Source organism: Falco punctatus (assembly GCF_963210335.1).
Source record: "Falco punctatus genome assembly, chromosome: 4".
Lineage (NCBI taxonomy): Eukaryota > Metazoa > Chordata > Aves > Falconiformes > Falconidae > Falco > Falco punctatus.
Window position 1 is genome coordinate 69,742,192 of NC_137583.1, and position 18,305 is coordinate 69,760,496.

Here is an 18,305-nt window from a genome sequence, read left to right on the forward strand (position 1 = left end):
TTTGAACCACAACATAGCCTCTGGCTTTGGTAGAGAGAAACAGTGTGAACTGAAGGAAATGTGTAGCTAGTTTCAGAGCTGGCATTAGTTTAAAGCTGTAGTGCATCTGTGCAGGTCAGATTTTATGCTGTGCAGTAATTTTGTTTTTCTTAATAATGGCTGCTGCAAAAATATTTAACATGTAAGTAGGTATGTTATAAGTCTGGTGAAAGTGTAGTGGGAAGCTATCTGGTATGTTGTATGTTTGATAAAGTCCACATTATTCCAGAAAGCAAAAAGAGTATAAACTTTGTTGAAACTCATTGCTATTTTTGCAGTAGTGTACTTGGCTGGGGACGTTGGCAGTGTTTCTTATTGTTCTCTCCCCATTTGTAGGAAACAGAGTGGGTCATGGGGTGGCTCATATTCTTGGGTCTATCAAAAAGTTCCCATAGGCTGAAAGAAGGCCGTTCTTGACAGGTGGTGACTCTGTGCAAACCACTCTTTATCACTGCTGTCAGACTGCTGAGAAGGTTCTTTTATCATGCATGGAATAACCTCAAACATTGCTTCAATGCTGAGGGGCAGAAGCATGCTTTCTTAGTCTCCAGTCTCTGATATTTCCAGATTAGACTGTAAGGTGAGGACAAAGCATTTCCTATTCTTAACAAGCAACGACAGAACAAGCAGAGAAGGAAAAGCTTCAATTTAGCTAAATTAAGATCACATGATATTTTGCTGTTATGCTACCAGCCCTGCAGATGTTTCCTTTCTTTCCAGTTTAAGGATGTAGCTGTTAAGAAGGGAGTCTTTTGCTAATGAGCCTATAAGAAAACAAGGAAGCTTTCAATTTCTTTTTGTTTTTAATGTTTTTCTGACTAAATTTAATACCAAGAACTCTGTGTTTATTATTGTAATGCTAAATACAAGATATAAACAAAACCACATTGTGAAAATAGTTTGTATCTCTGTCCTGTGAAGTACCTGTACTCTTGTTTCTTGGTGTAGTTGCTTGAAATGGGCTGTTACTCTGTGGAAGGCATGATCTACACAGAAGTGCGCATAATTAGCTTTGAAAAGAATCTTGGTAAAGCAGTACAGTTTTTGGATGTGGACAAACTACTACAAATATGTGTGTGTATATATATGTGTGCACATGAAATACTTTTTTGTGTTTATGTGTGTATAAAATCAAAATAAGACATTTAAATGGTAGATTAGGATCATTTTAATGAGATGAAGCATGCTAAACTTGCTAGTATCTAGTGTTTTAAGGGAAATCTGCTAAGTTAGTTTATGTATAAATCTGAATAATTCAGGGATTAGGTGCTAAGTGTGGAGAAGTCCTGTCTGAGCTGTGGAGGAGTATGTCATGCCAGACCTGATCTTGCTTTTGCTGAATTTAAAAGTATAGCGCAAAGAAGTCCATGTATCAGAACTACTGTGTAAGAAAACCAGAGCTTACTCTCTGTTAAAAGAAAAAAAGAAGTATCTTAAAGTCTAGCCAGATTTAGCAGGTTAGGATTATCCCTTCTTCAAAGTAAAAAACCTGTTTCTGCGTCTCGCCTGGCCTGGGAAGCTGCATGCTCCTTTCATTCAGGCACGTATGTCCAGTTAGGCTCAGTTTACAGACCCAATTGGTGTCGCTGCATTTAATCCAGATCCAGGTAAACTGAACAGTTTTCAGTTGAACAGACACATGGCAATGACATTTTTGAGCATCCGTTTTCAGACTGTCGTATCAGTAAGTCCTGGAGTGGTTTGCCAGTGTAAAGCTAGTTATTTGTCTTGTGATGGAGGACTTTGATGTCAGATCAAGAAGTGTCCCCCTGCCAGGTATAGGCTTTCTCTAACCCTTCCTTTCTGTATTTGAGTTCAGGGGGAAAAAATGCAATATAAATGTGTGAGCATTGTAAGATGAGGGAGTAAAGTAAAGGTTGCTGTAGGTGGCCTTCAGCTTTGCTTTTCAGGTCTTGTGGAGCAGTGATGACACTGATGTGAGCACCAATTGCTGTGCTCTAACAGGGCAGCCTTTCATGAAGAGTGGAGCAGAGTAAGGAAAGTTTAAGCTGTATAATAAGCTGCATATGTGGAGGTTTCTGTTGTTTGTTTTCTGTGTGTGTCTTGACTTTATTGAGAACTGAAATCCTTTATCTTGAAAATACCATTTCTCCTCTGAATGTTGTTTACTACAACAGTAGTTACAAAAGTGAACAGAAACATGTGTCCGTCTGTCCTTCTCCTTCCACCCCTAAGCCAGCTCTGTAGCCTGTGTGGTACATGGCAGTAATGCATGCTTCTTTCCCTGTGCTTCCCAGCCATCTGCCCCTGAGTTCGTATATTTGGAATAGTTATGTGTTGCTTTCTTGAGCCTTTCTCCTTACCTGGGCTTGGCTTGAGGATGTGATTCATGTATTTTATTGAATTGGGTTATTCAGTTTTGAGATTCATGTTTCAAAGTCTGCATTGGTGTCCTCACCAATCTCTGCTGCAGGCAGCCACTGCCTTTGTTGTTGAACTAGAAGAATATTCTAGGCCTGTATTACATCTCGGTGGGTTTCACACTTGTAAAAGTGATAGGTTTGCTGCCAGGACCACCTCCTAGCACACACCTGAATTAACTTTGGTTAGGCCCCCAAAAAGGACCTGTTGCTTTGGCCACCTGGGCTTAATGCTGTAATGGTGCATCAAAATGATAAAGAGCGGGCTCCTGTGAGGGAGACACCTAGACCTGTGCTCACTCCATTGAGCGACATTCACATCTTTATTGCCTTGCCCATGTTCTGAAATGTCTTGTCTCATTACAGCTATTGGTAGGACCCATTAAGGGCCTGAGTGGCGGAGAGCTGTTCACAGAGACCACCTTGCTGCTGCTGGTGGTTGCTCAGGGCCTGCCTGATCAACCAAGGTGAGCAGCAAACATGAGAAATGGCATTGCCCATCCTTGCCCTTAGTCTTACGGCAATCACTAATACTTTATTTCTGTTTTCCTGTTGTTTGATACTGAAACCATTCATTGCAGTGACTTTCTATCCATCTGGAGTCATAAAGGATTTGGATCTTGTTGTAGAGAGATAGTAGAGTTCTTCAGTTTGCTTGCCTTTGTCCTTTCCAGTTACTGCATCCCCCTCAGTTGCAACTCAAGAGAAATGTTAGTGTTGGGGAGTCTCAGCTAATATCCTGCACCTCATGTATGCATAACACCCACGCTGCAGGAGGTGAATGGGGTCCCCTGGTGACTCAGAGAGCTGATATTTTCCCTGAGTTTCAGTATTGGAGTAGTTTTCCTCTGGAGACTGATTTTTATTTCCCTCCACCGCTGCTTCCTACCCCATACCCCCCCAGTTGCTGCATGGAAGAAGACTTGTGCCCCCTAATTCCAAAAGCAGACTGTCTTCTGCTGTTGCCAGTGGTCCCAGAGAGAGGGCATCAACTGGACCACTTCTCTCTCTCTCTGTGAATACTGTCTACTGGTGGTTGTGAGGACTCGGGCAGCATTTATCTCCACATCTCAGCTTTCTCTTGTGGTGAGAGTGGTTTTGTAGCTGTTTGATCTTTTGAGATTTGAGGGCTTGTTTACATCTTCATTTCCTGTTTCAGGTGCTTCATGGCAAGGCTGCCTCTTGAGAACTGCTGAAAACAAGCTCAGCAGTTACTAGCATCGGGCAACAAAGTCCTTCCTGCAGTTTTCTTAAGTATATAGCACTGAACTGGACAGGATGGAGACAGATACCTTCCGTTTCATGCTTTGAGGGTCTTGCTACCCGTCAGTAGGTCCAGCATGGTCTGTTGGGTGGGATCCATTTCCCTGTGGCCTGTTCTGGAAAAGAATGATGGAATACTTAGGGACATTCTGGGGTAGGAAACAGGTTCCCCTTCTGTACTTCAGTATGTCTCTATGTATCAAACTGTCTGATTCTTCAGTTCAGAGTATGCTCTTACAAGTGTCTCTCTGTAAATAAAGGCTTGTTCGTCCTGAACTACTTTCACTGCAGTCTGCTATGTTGTGGTCATATCTGGTTTTAGTGAAGTGCAGTTAATAAAAAGTACATGTCAGCACATAGTAAATGTCAGCAATTGCATAAATATATTGTGTATATACTGTTGTATATATTGTCCTGTCAATTTGTATTGCATGTAAGATGTATATTGAGAGTTGAACTCATTATTGGGTAGAGGGAATCTGTTATTTTTAACATTATAGTGATTTATTTCTACTTAGCAAAGTTCAGTTTGACATACAAACAGGAGGTAGTGTAATGTTTATATTTCTGAAAGGCAGACAAAAGATGTATTCCGATTAATTTAGAAATCACAGAGATGCTTAATGGTAGGGTTTGAACATGATCTGTATATAGTCTCCTTTAAAACTAAATTCTCAAGAGAGTCAGAGACTACACAGGCAGACTTTCGAAGCAAAATTGTTTTTTTAAAAAGTCATATTTAAGGCAGAGGCTTTGCACGTAGATGTCTATAGCCTCAAGGCTATGTAACGTCTTGTTATGTGGAGGGAGTGCAAGAGAGAAAAGTCCTGTGGAGTTGATAGAGCATGTAGATGCAACTAATTTGTGTTCATTATATATCTGCCCTCTGCTTAAATCCATATAGAAATTAAACAGTAAATATTTTTTTTTTTTAAACCTTGCTGCTTGTTTAGTGTGAAGGGTGACTTTGGAGTAGCATGCAAAAATGAATGCTCCAGTTTGACACTCAAAATACTGAAATGTTTGGAATGATTTGTTAATAAACTGTACAGGCTAATTTTGGTCTTGGTAAAGAAGGGGCAACTTCTTTGAGTGACCAATATTATGCAAGCACTGCTGCAGATGCCTTTGCGATTTTGCCTGAAGTTTCTTAACAAGTCTAGCATGTATAACTGTTAAATATGTAGTTGATGGGTTTTTCTCAGTTCCCTCCCCCCCCTTCCTTTTTGCAAATTCTAGATGTCTTTTTTTGTTTTTTTTCCATGGTGTTAGCTAGCATCTAAGACCATACACCTAGGATTCTTGCAGGTTTCCTTTTACCCCACCAATTTAGCAGACTGATTTCTGAGCATCACTGTGGGTTTGGAGATACTGATGGTTGCACCTTCTAGCTGTCTTATGAGGACAGAAAATGATGGAAGACTTCTTTGAGGGAAGGACGCTGTCAGTACATGTACTGCCAGGTTATATTTTCTGCCTGAATTTCTGTCCTGGCCAACATCCTTCCTACCTGTTTAGGTGAAGACTACAGCATTTTGTCAAGCATAGAAGTCAGCAGTTTGAGCAAGTAGGTATTTGATTTGGAGGCCTAAAATTGTTACATACGTTTGGGGTTTTCTGTGTTCCAGTTTTCCTGCTCGGCCCGTAGTAGGTTTTTTTTTCAGTAAGAGATGAACATTATTTGCTGAGGCTGAAAGGGATGGAACTCATTTGTTTGTTTTGAGGAGAAAGCTGTGTCCTGAATACATGGAGGATGGATTTACTTAAGGTGTCACCTTTGTGTCAGTAATTAATTTTCTTTGGATGGGAATGACTGACTTCTGTATAAGATGCTTTTTGTACATTCCAGTTTGATTTAAAGACATGTCTTACTTCACCACAGCTTGAGACTGTTTCAGTATGTGATCATAGTATTTATCTTTATAAATGTGACCCATCTTGTTTGAAATCTTCGATTTGTGAGCTTTAACTGAAAGGAAAAGACCCATTTTGCACCTTCTGTGAATGATTCTACTTTTGAGGTGCTACTGAGATAAAACCTTGGCTGTCTTTCTCTGGGTGCTGGATGTACCTCCCTATACTGCAAATGAGGATGGGGACATGTCAAAGGTAAGTTGTATAACCTTTTCTTTTGCTGTCTTACATGTGAGAAAGGCATATTTCTTAAAGGAAGTGTTACCTGTTTTGAGAACACATTGGAACTGTGTGTATTTGTGGTGGTTTTTTGTGGTATTGGAGGACCAGGGAACCATGTGTTCTCTGTTGGATTAAACTTTTACTCTGAGTTCACTTATGTGTAGGAATCTAGGTCAGTGACCATGGGAGAAAATGATAAGGGTTGAGGGGATATGTCCTTTAGGCACGACACATTTTTTTTCTTTATCATTTCTCATCAGATAGGTATACCAAGAAAATTATTTTGAGGTACATGTTTGTTGTTGCTTCATTTGACTTTGTCAGCTTCTAGCAAAGTGATTTGAAGCTCTCTATATGGTTAAACTAAGAGTCAGTGGCTTATTATTACTTCATTTAAAAATCATCACTGGAAGAACCTAGTTACTAAAGAAACAAGGGCTACTTTGCAGTGAAACCTGCCGCTGTTCTGCAGGTAACGTTTTCTCACTCATCTAGGCAAGGGTTTTTCTTCCATTCTGTAGCCTTAGTGACAAAAGACACTTTTTCTTCTCTGCTGCCTTTTTAAAGGACCTTATACTTAGTCACATTAAAGTAAGTTCAAACTGTTCCAGGAAAGCTTTTTTCTCTGAAATTGTAGATTTAACAAGGCAGCTAAGTGATAGCTATATGGGTACAAAAAATAGGGAAAATAAATGACCCAATACAAGAAATATCACTGTTTTCAAGTGAGTGCAGCATTTTATTATAGCATTTCGAATATCCTGTTGGTGTCTTGGGGTAATTTTAGGGATTAATAACTGTATTCACAATCTTTTTTGCTCTGGCTGATGTCAGTAGTTACTAAAAAAAACCCCACGTTACATGATGGCTGTTGAACCAGTAAAATCAGGTAATATCAGCCTATTTTCTGTTCAGCATATATACCCATCTAGCTGAACTGCTATTTCAGGTGTTGCACATCTTGGCAGATTACCTACAAGTTGAACATTGTTAAATGCAGCTGAAGCAGGCCCTGCTTAGAATAGGCTGTCTCCATGCTCTTATTGAAATATTAATAGATAAGCCCCCTGGTTGGTCTGGTGTTTTTTTCTTTTTTGTGCAATACACATTTAGTCTCCAGAAAATGTAGTTTGGGTAACCCTTACCTTTAAAATGAGACTTTTATTTACATCATTTATTTGTGAAGTGTTCTATATGGTAAAAGAACAAAAGACGTGTGAAAAACACTGTATAGCAAATCTGGATGCTGTTCCTAAGTGTCTTTAGAAATAATTTTGAACTTGTGTACTGAACACAAAATAAAGATGAAAATTGATTACCACACCAACTTTAAAATGGCTTGCATGATTGTTTTCAAGAATCGATAGTGCAATATATCAATTATTTGTTCACTGTTGTTCATCTATGAAGACAATATTCAGAACTCAGAGTATACCTGTTTATCTGTATAGATGGTCAAGAAGATAGTTCTTTATTGATAGCTTGTATTGCAATTACCTGTGGCTGTCACTTCAGGATATTTAGCATGTTCAATATAGGTCTGTGTGTAAATTGATCAAAAGTTTTAAACAGGCTTTGGAGAGCATGCAAGTTGGATGTGTTCGCCTTTTTTTTTTTTTTGGACTGACCTAATAATGGGAAATTATTGATTTGAGATCTACTTTTAACTGGAAATAATAGTATTATTTACAAACATCAATGCTATTTACTGATTTTTACATAATTCTGTTATTGTGTGTTAAGCTGTCAGTGATTCAGGTAGTTCTTTCAGATGCCATCTGATTTTTCATGGATGCTTTCATTGCTGAGAAAAAAGGGTTAAATACAATATTAAAAATAAAGTATGTGTTTTGCATTGCACTTAAGCATCTGTTGTATGTCCTTGTAATTGCATGTAACAGGAAATGAAGCTTTGAGATACTTTGTGCAGAAACCTTGTATGAAGAACTCCTGAGGGAAATGACGCTTGAATCTTTTTTAGTAGCCTGAGATTCTTCAGTCCTTGAACTTGATTGTGTGCATTCTGACTTTGATTTTGAGTATTGAACCTGTAGAGAAACAAACAGGGATCTTCAGTAAGGAATATGGCAAAATAATCTTTGGTTTGTTAGATTTTATATGAAATAAATAAAATAAAAAATTAATTTTTCATTCTCTTGAAATGCAAATGAGTCTACCTGAAAGAGAGATCACCTTAAGGATATGAGCTATTCGTGTATTTGTATCTTGATTACTATCATTTTTGGCTTACAAGGAAAACCTTGTAGGAACACTGCCTTCAGTAACATTCTGGCCTGTGCTAAACATCATCTGGTTCTTGCTTGCTGTCTTGCATTCTTGTTTTATTTGTGTTTTTTAAAACTTCTCTTGTTTCTTTTTAGTCTTCTCTGGCAATTGGTACGCTGGTGGATGTGCTGTGGTTGGACATGTCACGGGGTTACTCAGCAGATGTTGACTCTCTTTTTAATTCAGATTATTGTTCATAGTGGTGGCTGAAAGTTGTTACTTAACATGCCCCTCATTTATTATTAATACTGAGTTTTTCTGTTGCTCTGTTGGCAGACCTTGCAGGGGGTCCAAGGTTGGCATGAAGATAACTTTTCCGTTCTGGAATGCTCTTTCAGGAAATAATGATTTGGCTGGGGAGTACTGTTGTTTATCAGTAGCTGTTAGTTCAGCAACTTGCATGAAAGTTAGAAGTTTACATGAAATTACAAGGTCATTAGAGGTTCTCTTCTCACTACAATCAAATGTTGCATCTCATTTCACAGACCTAGTAAAGTTCTCTGTATGACTGTTTTTAACTTGGGTTACAGTATTTCTATATGTAAACTTAAGTGATCAGTTGTTATACATGCTAAGTAATTACCTTTTGGCTGTTTAGGGAGGTTTTTGTCAGAAAGAAGATGCAAGTATATTGTAGACTTGTATTTATCAGTGCTTACATTTAAGCTTGCTGTTTATGTATCTATAACAATAGGTCTTTGGTTATGAACATCTTTTGATGTTGTGTGATACCTGTAGCTGCTTGTGATTGTTCAAAACTTCTGCATCACGCATTGCTTATAAAAAGTTGAGAGGAGATAGAAAAGATTGCAAGGGAATGTTAGATGGGTTGCTGCCTGTCACTGAATGGAGGAATTCATGGTCATTTCATAGAGGCCAGTAATTATTTTTTTATTAGGAGCTATTTCTTTTGCCAGTTTAGTAGGGTGGAAGTGCTATTTGATCCAATTTCTGCTCATGTCATGAGACTGAAAGACTGAGAAGGGACATTTGTTTGTGCAGAACTGGAAAAATGGTTGCAAGTTGAACAGATTGGTGGGGAACACCTCAGTAACAAACCCCATCCTTAGGCTGAAGGATTATGTAACTTTTCCCATAATCTTTGCATTGCTTAGGCTTTAAATTAAAGCAGTTGTCTTGGCAGTTCCACAGTTCTCAGTAATTTTTCTTTTATTAGTCATCTAGTTGCACAGTCTTTTTTAGTTTCACACTAACACTTTTAAGACATGAATGATGATGATGGATGAGGACAGACTAGGCCTAGATTGAGTCCTTGATATTTATTATAGTTCTTTCCAAAACCATCTGATAATTCTTCCAGGCTGTTGAGTGGAGCAGAGTCCTGCTGGGCTGCTCTGCGTTCTCTGATTGTCTGGCTACAGAAGTGGCTTCATTTCTTGGCTTGGCTGTAGCACCAAGACCCTTCTCCATTTGTATGTTTTTCTTTGCTGAAGAACAGGGTCACTGGAGGTAGGGAGGCTCATTTCTGAAGCACTAGCTAATATTTTCTTGTCCTCCCTGTTGAATGTATCAAGATGTGGGTTTCCGAGGACAAACTGTAGCGTCTGTGTAGAAATGCATCATGTGTTCCATACCTGAATGCAGAATGATCTGCTGGGTTAACTATCTCACCAAGCAGCTGCAACATTTTCCTTATAGTAATGTGTGTTGCTGTCATTGTGGTTAGAGTAGAAATGCTTTTGTCTTCTCTGTAGATGTTGATGGGAGTTGGCTGGGCCCACCTTGCTGATAAGCACTGCAGTTCGACATCCCAGCTGTAAGACTAAAGCAAAGGGGATTATTCTAGAGCAGCCCAGGGAGAAAACCAAGCAGTAAATTGTGGCACGTATCAGCCAGTTTCTGAGCCACAGCAGCAGAGCTACAGGAGGACAAGACGACTATTATTTCTGTTTGAATACCCTTTGAATAGGCTATAGGCTCTGGTATCTAAATTTGTTTCATGCATCATTGAACTAGAATATTCAGAGGAGGGTCATTGGGTTTTGCATGCTTTCTTTGTATGTCTTCTGCCTTTGATTTGAAATGTTGAATGAATGTGGCACTCGCTTTGAAAATTGAAGTGGAAGATTTCATATAAGGCTGAGAGGATAAATATTTTTATAATAATATGTTTCTTGAGCCATACGTATATAACATTACTGTTAAGAAAAACCCCCAAGATGTCTGTCTTCTGCATGAGAGGAAGGATTGCCGTAGAAGTGTGAAAGGAAGCTAGACTTTTTTTACTTGTGTGTTTAGAATTTGCATACTGAAATGTTCAGAGAAAGTAGCAAAAGGTGGAAAAAAATAAAAGCTAAAGTTAAAGGGCAGAGCAGAGGGAAAGTGTGTCTTGTTGAAGAAGCCTAACCAATTGCATATGTTCTTCAATTGTGTTTTGTGTGTTTTAAGTGAAGGGATACCAGTTGAGGAAACCATGCCTGCATTATAAGTGAGGAAAAGAGGAGTTGGGCGTGTAAATGTGTGAGCTATGTGCACCCAGAAACACGTGTTTTGTGTCTAAGTAGAAAGCAAATAAAACACACAAGATACGCACATTTCTTGTGGTTTGAGTGTTTCACTGTTGTACATTGAGTCTCTTAATACCTGACTTCATTTAAGAGTACACCTGTGGTCATATCACATACAGAATTAATGCTGTAAGGGATGCGGCTCTACAATACAGATTTATTTTGAAAATACTAATGACCGTGAAGTTTTTTTGGTTATGGGGGGAGAAATTACATGTTCAAGTGCACAGGAATGTTTAGTGGTGAGGGTTGCTGGGTTTGGGGTTTTTTTTTGATTTTTTTGTTGGTGTGGGGGGGGGTTGTTTGTTTTGTTTTTGTTTTTTTTAGTTATCCAAATTACAACTTCTGTGTATGTCTTTTTCATTTTAGGCATCAAAAAATAAAGATGGAAAAGAGCAGAGTGAAGCTGTGTCACCATCGGAGGAAGAAGAAACTTTCTCTTGGCCTGGTCCCAAAACTGTCGTGCTAAGGAGGACATCTCAGGGTTTTGGCTTCACCTTAAGACACTTCATAGTTTACCCTCCAGAATCTGCAGTTCAGTTTTCTTTTAAAGTAAGTGAAACTAATAATGAAGCACTTATATCTAGTTTTATTATACTTTTCAGGGTCAAAAATACAGCTTGCTTGAAAGTAAATGTATGTATAGATGTGTCCTACACAAATGAAAGATCCCTTGTGTGTAAGGAGGGCAGGCTCACTTACTGCATTGTTTGATAGCCATGCACTGATCTGTTTCAAGAAAATGGAATTGACTGAGTGTGAGTACACCCAAGGTAAAAATATTTGTTTCCGTGGGTAAGACCAGTGGTTATTACATAATACAGAAATACTTATCTATATGGAATTTTTATTCCCAAAGCCAACGTCATTAGTCTGTACACCTTTTAAAGTATAGACTTCAAGGGTGGGAGGCTTGGGGTTTTTTGTTAATTGTTGGGGTTTTTTTCCTTTTTTTTTTTTTTTTCTTTCCCTTTTCCGCTATAACAGAAATTTCTCATACCATCATGCTAAGAGAACAGCCTGGAAAAGCATTAGTTTACCATAGTTTCTAAGTATCCTAAAATTAATGCACACTAGAAAGATGGCTTGTGATTCTATGTTACATTCTTTCTGCTGGAAAGAGCAACAATCTGCAATTGTCAAGAGACAAATAAATACAAAATGTATACAGGCCTACATTAAAGGACAACTTTCTTAAATAAAAAAAGCTCTAAAATATTTTAAGTTAAAACAAGTAGTTCTAAGTGTTAAGCAGCCATCTGGTCTGCCTTGCTCAAAGTTGAAAATTGCTGTAGTACCTGATTCTGAGAAAAAGGTCCATTTAATAGTGATAGAAATTTGAGTAATGAGAGAGTTGTTTTTCCTAGCGAGTTAAAATAAAGTTTGCCTATTTTAAAGTCAAGTATGCAAGTTCTCATAATCCGTGGCACCTCTCAGTTTCACTTTTGCTTTTCCAGTTAGGCAGAAGAATAGATGTTTATCAAGATGGGGAATAGGTATTGAAGCTTCATGCTCCTTCCAGATATCTAACTGACTTGTGTCTCTGCAGGAGTCTTTCATTTTTGCCTGTGCTCAGTGGCTTTGAAGCAGGAAAAGCTTTTCAGGAGAAAGTTGGCACATTTTTTTTTGCTTAACTTCAGCTGTTCAGCTGGCCCTTGAGTGCCCAAATTTTTTCCCCTTGAGAAGGAGTCACTGAAGCTAACCGGAAGTTAGGCTGTTAGCAGGATCAGGTGATCCCAACATGTCTGTCCTTCAAAACAGGTTACAGAGAGTCAGCCAAGAGTCAGTCTCGAGTTGAATTCCAATGTGGAACAGGGGAAGGAGGGTGGGGAAGCCTTAGCTGAGCAGAACAAATTACACACGCATGTTAGCATGTCACAACAACAACCCCTATTCACAGTGAGGGTTAAAGTAAACAACATAAGCAGCAATAATCTCCTTAATGAAGTGACTGGATAGGTTTCTTTCCGAATGTATTACTAGATGTCTCTGAGGGGCTGATATATTTTTTCACATGCAGAAGAAGATACCTTCTCTGATATGTTAGAATCTGGTTAATTCATTCTCATTTCTGTCTGTTTTTTGAAAAGGTTATAATGAGATTGTTAGGAAGTTGTAATACCTTTATTCAGGCATTCAGTTCCATCTAAAGATGGTAAGTTTCATTTGAACAGAGCCCTAGTCAGTACTTCCAGAAGTTAACCAGAACTGTTACTTTTTTTTTTTTATATAATTTTTCTTTACATGTCTGTGAGGTGTAGAAAAAAAGAACAGATCTTCACAATTATTACTCCTGCATCTTCATAAAGTGGCTTTTATAGAAGTCTATGTACCAAGTTATAGTACCAAAGAATGAAATTCACCTATTGTCAGCCGGATTCTAGTATGAGTCAAACCTGATTTCTGTGCTGTTCTTATTTGACCAAAGAGTAGTACTGGTTACTAGCTAATTACAGTAACTACAGTTTCTCTTTGTTGATTCAAAGTTCAAGTATCACTCCTCTCTCTTTCCTCCTTGGTGAAAATTTTAAGGGCCTCGGAAGGCAGAGAGATTTTGTTTTGCACACCTTAGAGATAATATAATAATGGTAACTATGATTTGGTTTTCTGACTGCCTTGGATCTTGTAGTAGCCTTCTTCACACTTGAGAATGCATGCAGTTACCTCTGGTGTAAGGTAGAGGTTACAGCTGGAAGTTAAAGATGCCATTGAGTAACAGCCTGTTACTCAATCCCCTAATAGTTCTGCAGACCCATAGTCCTTTTGTTACCACAAGTGTCAACTTCACTCTAGATCAGCGCAGAGGTCTTTTTTTACCCCAAGGAAGGCTTTGTGTTCTAGCTCCATAGATTTCTTTCAAGGTAAGCTTACCCTAATATTTCTGAATCTTACTGCAAGTCAACATAAACTAGTAGAGGTATTGAAAATAAAGGAAAGCATCTGAAAGAGCTTTACCATAAAGAGTCTTTCAACATTCTTCGTGGATATATATGATTTTGGGTTTTTTTAATACTTACTTTTGGTTCCAATTCAGCAATATGTAGTGAAAATTTCTTCATTAAAATTTCTGCTTCTGTTGCTTGCAGTTTGTATGTGTTTGAAAAGCTGCTGACAGGTCAGGTGGGATACTCTGGGGAGAAGGGTCAAGACTCCTCACATGGGGGGAACAGTGGGCTCTAGGACAGAGATCATAATGCCTGTAGTCTGCAGGGTGTGGTAAAGATCATGTAACAGCTGGATATTCCATAGGATTGGGAAGAAAAGCTTTCAGCAGGCTGGAGAAGGCTGCAACTTGGAAAGCCACTGAGGTAAATTTTCTTAGAAGCAAAGAACTCTACCCCACAGGATGTATTAAGTGGAGAAGAGAGAGTGTTACTTTACAAAAATCTTTAATAATACGTTCTCTGCCTAAGTGCATTTGAGTTGTTGGATTTTTATTTAGATTTTAATTTCAGTGTTCTATTTGCTAGTCTAGTAAAACCTGTGTTCAGTTGAAAAGCCTTTTTTAGTTGTCCTGAGGAGCTTGCTACAAGGAAGAGGTCTAAACAGATCTGCCTCAAAGCTCTGGCTGACCAGGAGCCCCAGAACACCCTGGTCTTTTAATATATTAACACCTAATAGTACCTGCCTTATCTTCAGTTCTTCAGGTGTTTTGTTTTTGGTTTTTGTTTTTTTTTTGGAGGGGGGACAGTTTGGTGACATCTTCCCTTAACATTTCACAGACTGGAGGCACACCTTACCCTTGGTATTCAATAAGGAGGGAGCTGTGAGCCTTCTCCTCTACACTTCTGAGTAACAGGAGCACCAGCTTAACATGTCTCTTGGGTCACTTTTGTGCAGAAGCAGTTTACCATCAAACACATGAAGTTGTAGGCATCTGGTCCATTTCATGGATGTCTCTAAATGTTGCAGAACTTCAACAAGGGTTTCTTCTGTTCCAGTGCTGATTAGAAAAACCCAATAGTGCTAAACTTTCTTTTTATTTTTAAAGATGCTACTGATTTTTTCTGAAAAGAAAGAACTGTTTAGAACCTGAGTAAAATAGGTGGAATCGTGATAACCAAGAGGCTGCGGGTTTAGTGAGGCTAAGTTGCAGATACTGCTAGTCCTAAGTGCACAAACCTGATGTCTGCCTTTCATAGACTTCCGCTGTCATCGATGTGAAACTACAGTTCCTGGTCAGGTAGCAGGGCTCTAGCTGGTACTGTGGGCCACCTGTGTTGGATGTGAAACTCACTTGTTTAACAACTGAAACAGCAGGGTGAACTTCAAGGATAAAACTTGATACTTTAGGGACAAGATGACAGTGACTGCCCAACTGCGGATGAGAGGCATCCGTAAAACTTTGGTTTCTCCATTTAGATTTACATCTGACGGGAAAAGCGGCCTTACTTGCTGTTGTTGAAATGATTGAATGGGATTGGTTATAATAAATTCAGGGAGTATCTCTGCATATTTTAATACTGAATACGACAATGTTATATTTACTTTATTTACATTGTATTATATATTTTATATTTTTATATTATTTTAAATTTATTTCATTTAGCAGTCAGTATGTACATGGTACTGCAGGTCTAGGTCAAATTCAGGGTATTGTGCTAAGTTCTAGTATCTTCTCTTGGTTCCTGCGTGAAAATGCTAATAACTGCAAATCAAGGAATTCTTTCTTGCTGTAGTTGTTATTAGTTAAATAATTTATAAACATGATAGATAAAGGTTATGGAAGAAAGTGTTGTTTGGTAGATCTGTTGAGAGGGACAGCCCTGTGTGAAGGACGATGTGAAAGATGATCTTGGAAACTGAGGCTGCAGTTCAGCACATTTAATTTTGGCAAAAGTACTTGGCTGTGCTTGTGTGGGGCCACACACTCAAACTGAACGTAGCTGTATGTGTCCTCCATTATGCCTCCTTCCGTTAGGAAAGTGAATAGGGAGTGTGTGGAAGACTTCTTAAGCTAGCATTGCAAAAGGCCGATCTTAAATTTTGCTTTTAGCATCAGATGTTTATTAGGATTTGTTGGTCAGCAACATGCTTTTTTTGCATGTGAAGTTCATTATCCAAATTCAATCAGTCTGAAAAGCAAGTAAATGATAAAAGAAAACCTTCTGTTCTGGTATGGAAGCAGCATATACTACCATGTTGCAATGTGTTAAGAGGTAAATGTAGGAAGGAAAGCTAATTCCAAAACATTTCTGTTATAAAAGCATTTCATTTTTAAAGGCCTGAGCTCATTGGCTTGATACCATGAAAACTGATGTTTTGCAGCTGTCTTATAACAGAGCTTTGCATACCCAGTGACAAACCCACTACATAATTTCATAAATGATGGCAATTATATATTAGCTAACTTTACACTTCCATAATTTTTTTGTTTTATAGCATCAAACCAGGTAGCCTCCCTATGTGTAACCCATATTTTCCAGACTATAAGCTTTAATATTCAAAGTGCTAAAGATGTTTTTTCACTTGACAGATTGAGTGGAAACTACAGGCATGCAGATGTTAGCTGTGTCGGAATCTTTGCTGCTGATCATAGTTCAACTGGCTGTTACAAGGCTTCGAGGGATATGATCGATTTTAACAGTACTTGTGTACTAGTGTAGTGTTTTTACCGAAGTATAGAGCAGATGGGACTGTACAGCTTAAGGATATGTTGTTTGCTGCTCTCAGAGTTTGGGTGGTAATGATAATTATCATGGCTTTCTAAAAGTAGAATGAGTACCAGATCTCTTAATTCAGTGTTTTAGGGGTTTCTTTGGTTGTTTTTTTCTTAGTTACAGTTACCTTTCTGTAGCATCTTACAAAGCTCCAGCAGGATTTCTGTATGTCTCACAAGAAATGTATTGCATCTAGGAGAGATTTGTCTCATACTCATCATTACTTGGCTTTGAATCCTTAGATGATTAAAGTACAACCTCTCCTGCCTCACTTTCAGGGTGGAAACGTGCTTGCAGCAGCACACAGTGCAGCATTAGGCTTCGTGGCAGTGTGTTGAGGGTTTTGGTACATTTGTTTTCAGATAATGCTGTTCTTTTGTTTCTCTGGGGATTTCATGGAACTGTGCTTAGCTGTGGGTTTTGGTTTATTGTTTTTTCTTAAACGTGTATTACATTCTCAAAATGAAAGCTTTAATTCTGTACAGTTGAATATTTGTGAAAAGTACGAGGTATCAGAATGCAGACTTAACCTTACAGGTTTATTTCCAGTCTTAATAGCTTATAGTTGCCTATCTATTTTTTCCCATTTATTGCATTTTTAATATGCACTCTTTCTTTTTTCCTTAGGATGAAGAGAATGGGAATAGACAAGGTATGTCTTGTTTTTATTCTTTCACAGATCCAAATATGTTGAACACTCCTCTTCAGCTGAGTAGTACGCTTCAATAGCTACCCAGACGTTTGAAATGTAAAATCAGTGCAGTGTGACCATCAAGCTCATTGGATTTCATGGCATTGGAGTAGAAGAAAGAAAATACCCGTCTTTCAGCTTTACCTGTTTAGTGTAGGTGTTTGTGTGTCCACTAAGTTAATTAAAGTAGCACTTCTGTGCTGTGTTTATCACCTTGTCATTTATATGACAAGAAGAAACAAAACCAGCTGTGTTACCTTTTTAGTGCCAAAGTTTCACACTTTCTTGGTTTGATCTGCATGGAAGACCCACAGTTACCTGTGCAAAGTACTCCTATAAAGCGTTTGAGTCTTACGGGTATACCTGTATGCGTCCATTAAAACAAAGAAAGTGCTGAAGTGCTGTACAGTGTATCTGAGGGCAGCTAGTATGAAATTTGAATTTTATTGCAAGTTACTGTAATAAAACCAACACATAAGTATATAAGCCTAGTATTTGTAGTGATGGTAAAAAGTATCCACAAGTGGTATACAACTGTTTTAAAAATAGAAGATAAAAAAGGTTATTCCTGTTAGTTTCATGATAATTTCTTCAGCATTTAACAGTACTGATCTAACTTACTTCATTTTTGGTACTTGTGTACATTTTAAGAGATCCATGAAACATGCTTCAGGTGACGTAAGATAAGATGTGTGAGTAAAATTCTTGCACTTGATTTAGGAGGGATGAAAGAATCACTTATTTCTAGATTATGCCTGTCACTTCCCTTCAGTTTTCATAGTTTTCTCCCTCTCACATTGCCTGTGTCTGCTCTCTTTCTTAATTTACTAATTAACTTATTTTTTAGTAATTTTTAAACTTCTTGCTGATGTCTTACTGTTTCCTTAGGAGGGTGAAAATTGTGTTGATGTAGGTAAGGAAATCGGGTTTTCAGGTTGAGAGCCCATCCCACTTACTGTTTTTCCCAGTCTGTCGTTACGATGGTGTACTCGGAGGCGGTGGGATTAGCTGTGTCACCAGTGTGATGTGCAGGGTTTGTGCTTCATGTGGTGACACAGGGCAGCGTGCTGAGGACTGGCCTCCTCAGAGGTGGTGGTACCTTTGCTGGGAGACAGCATAGAGTGAATGCTTGTTCTACTGGTGAGTTACCACTTGCTTGACACTGTATTAGAGAAGGTACCCACTGTCAATGTGCTTCTAAAAATCTCCTTCAGTTCGAAGACAGAGAACGTGCCTGGACGTTTGTTTCAGTTTTTTGGTGTAACTGTGGTGTGTTAGAAGCATTCTGGGAAATACGAATTTTCTTGAACTCTTTTATTTT

The 18,305-nt window shown here is 38.5% G+C and overlaps 1 protein-coding gene across 5 annotated transcripts in view; it reads left to right on the forward strand.

Moving 5' to 3' along the window:
- Positions 1 to 18,305, forward strand: part of ARHGAP21 (Rho GTPase activating protein 21) — a 121,442-nt gene that overhangs the window by 42,666 nt on the left and 60,471 nt on the right. For all 5 annotated transcript variants that reach the window (XM_080384832.1, XM_080384829.1, XM_080384830.1 and 2 more), the window contains 2 exons: positions 11,003 to 11,185; positions 16,921 to 16,945. In XM_080384832.1, coding sequence (XP_080240958.1) covers positions 11,003 to 11,185; positions 16,921 to 16,945 — 208 coding nt within the window. The remainder of the gene's footprint in view (positions 1 to 11,002; positions 11,186 to 16,920; positions 16,946 to 18,305) is intronic.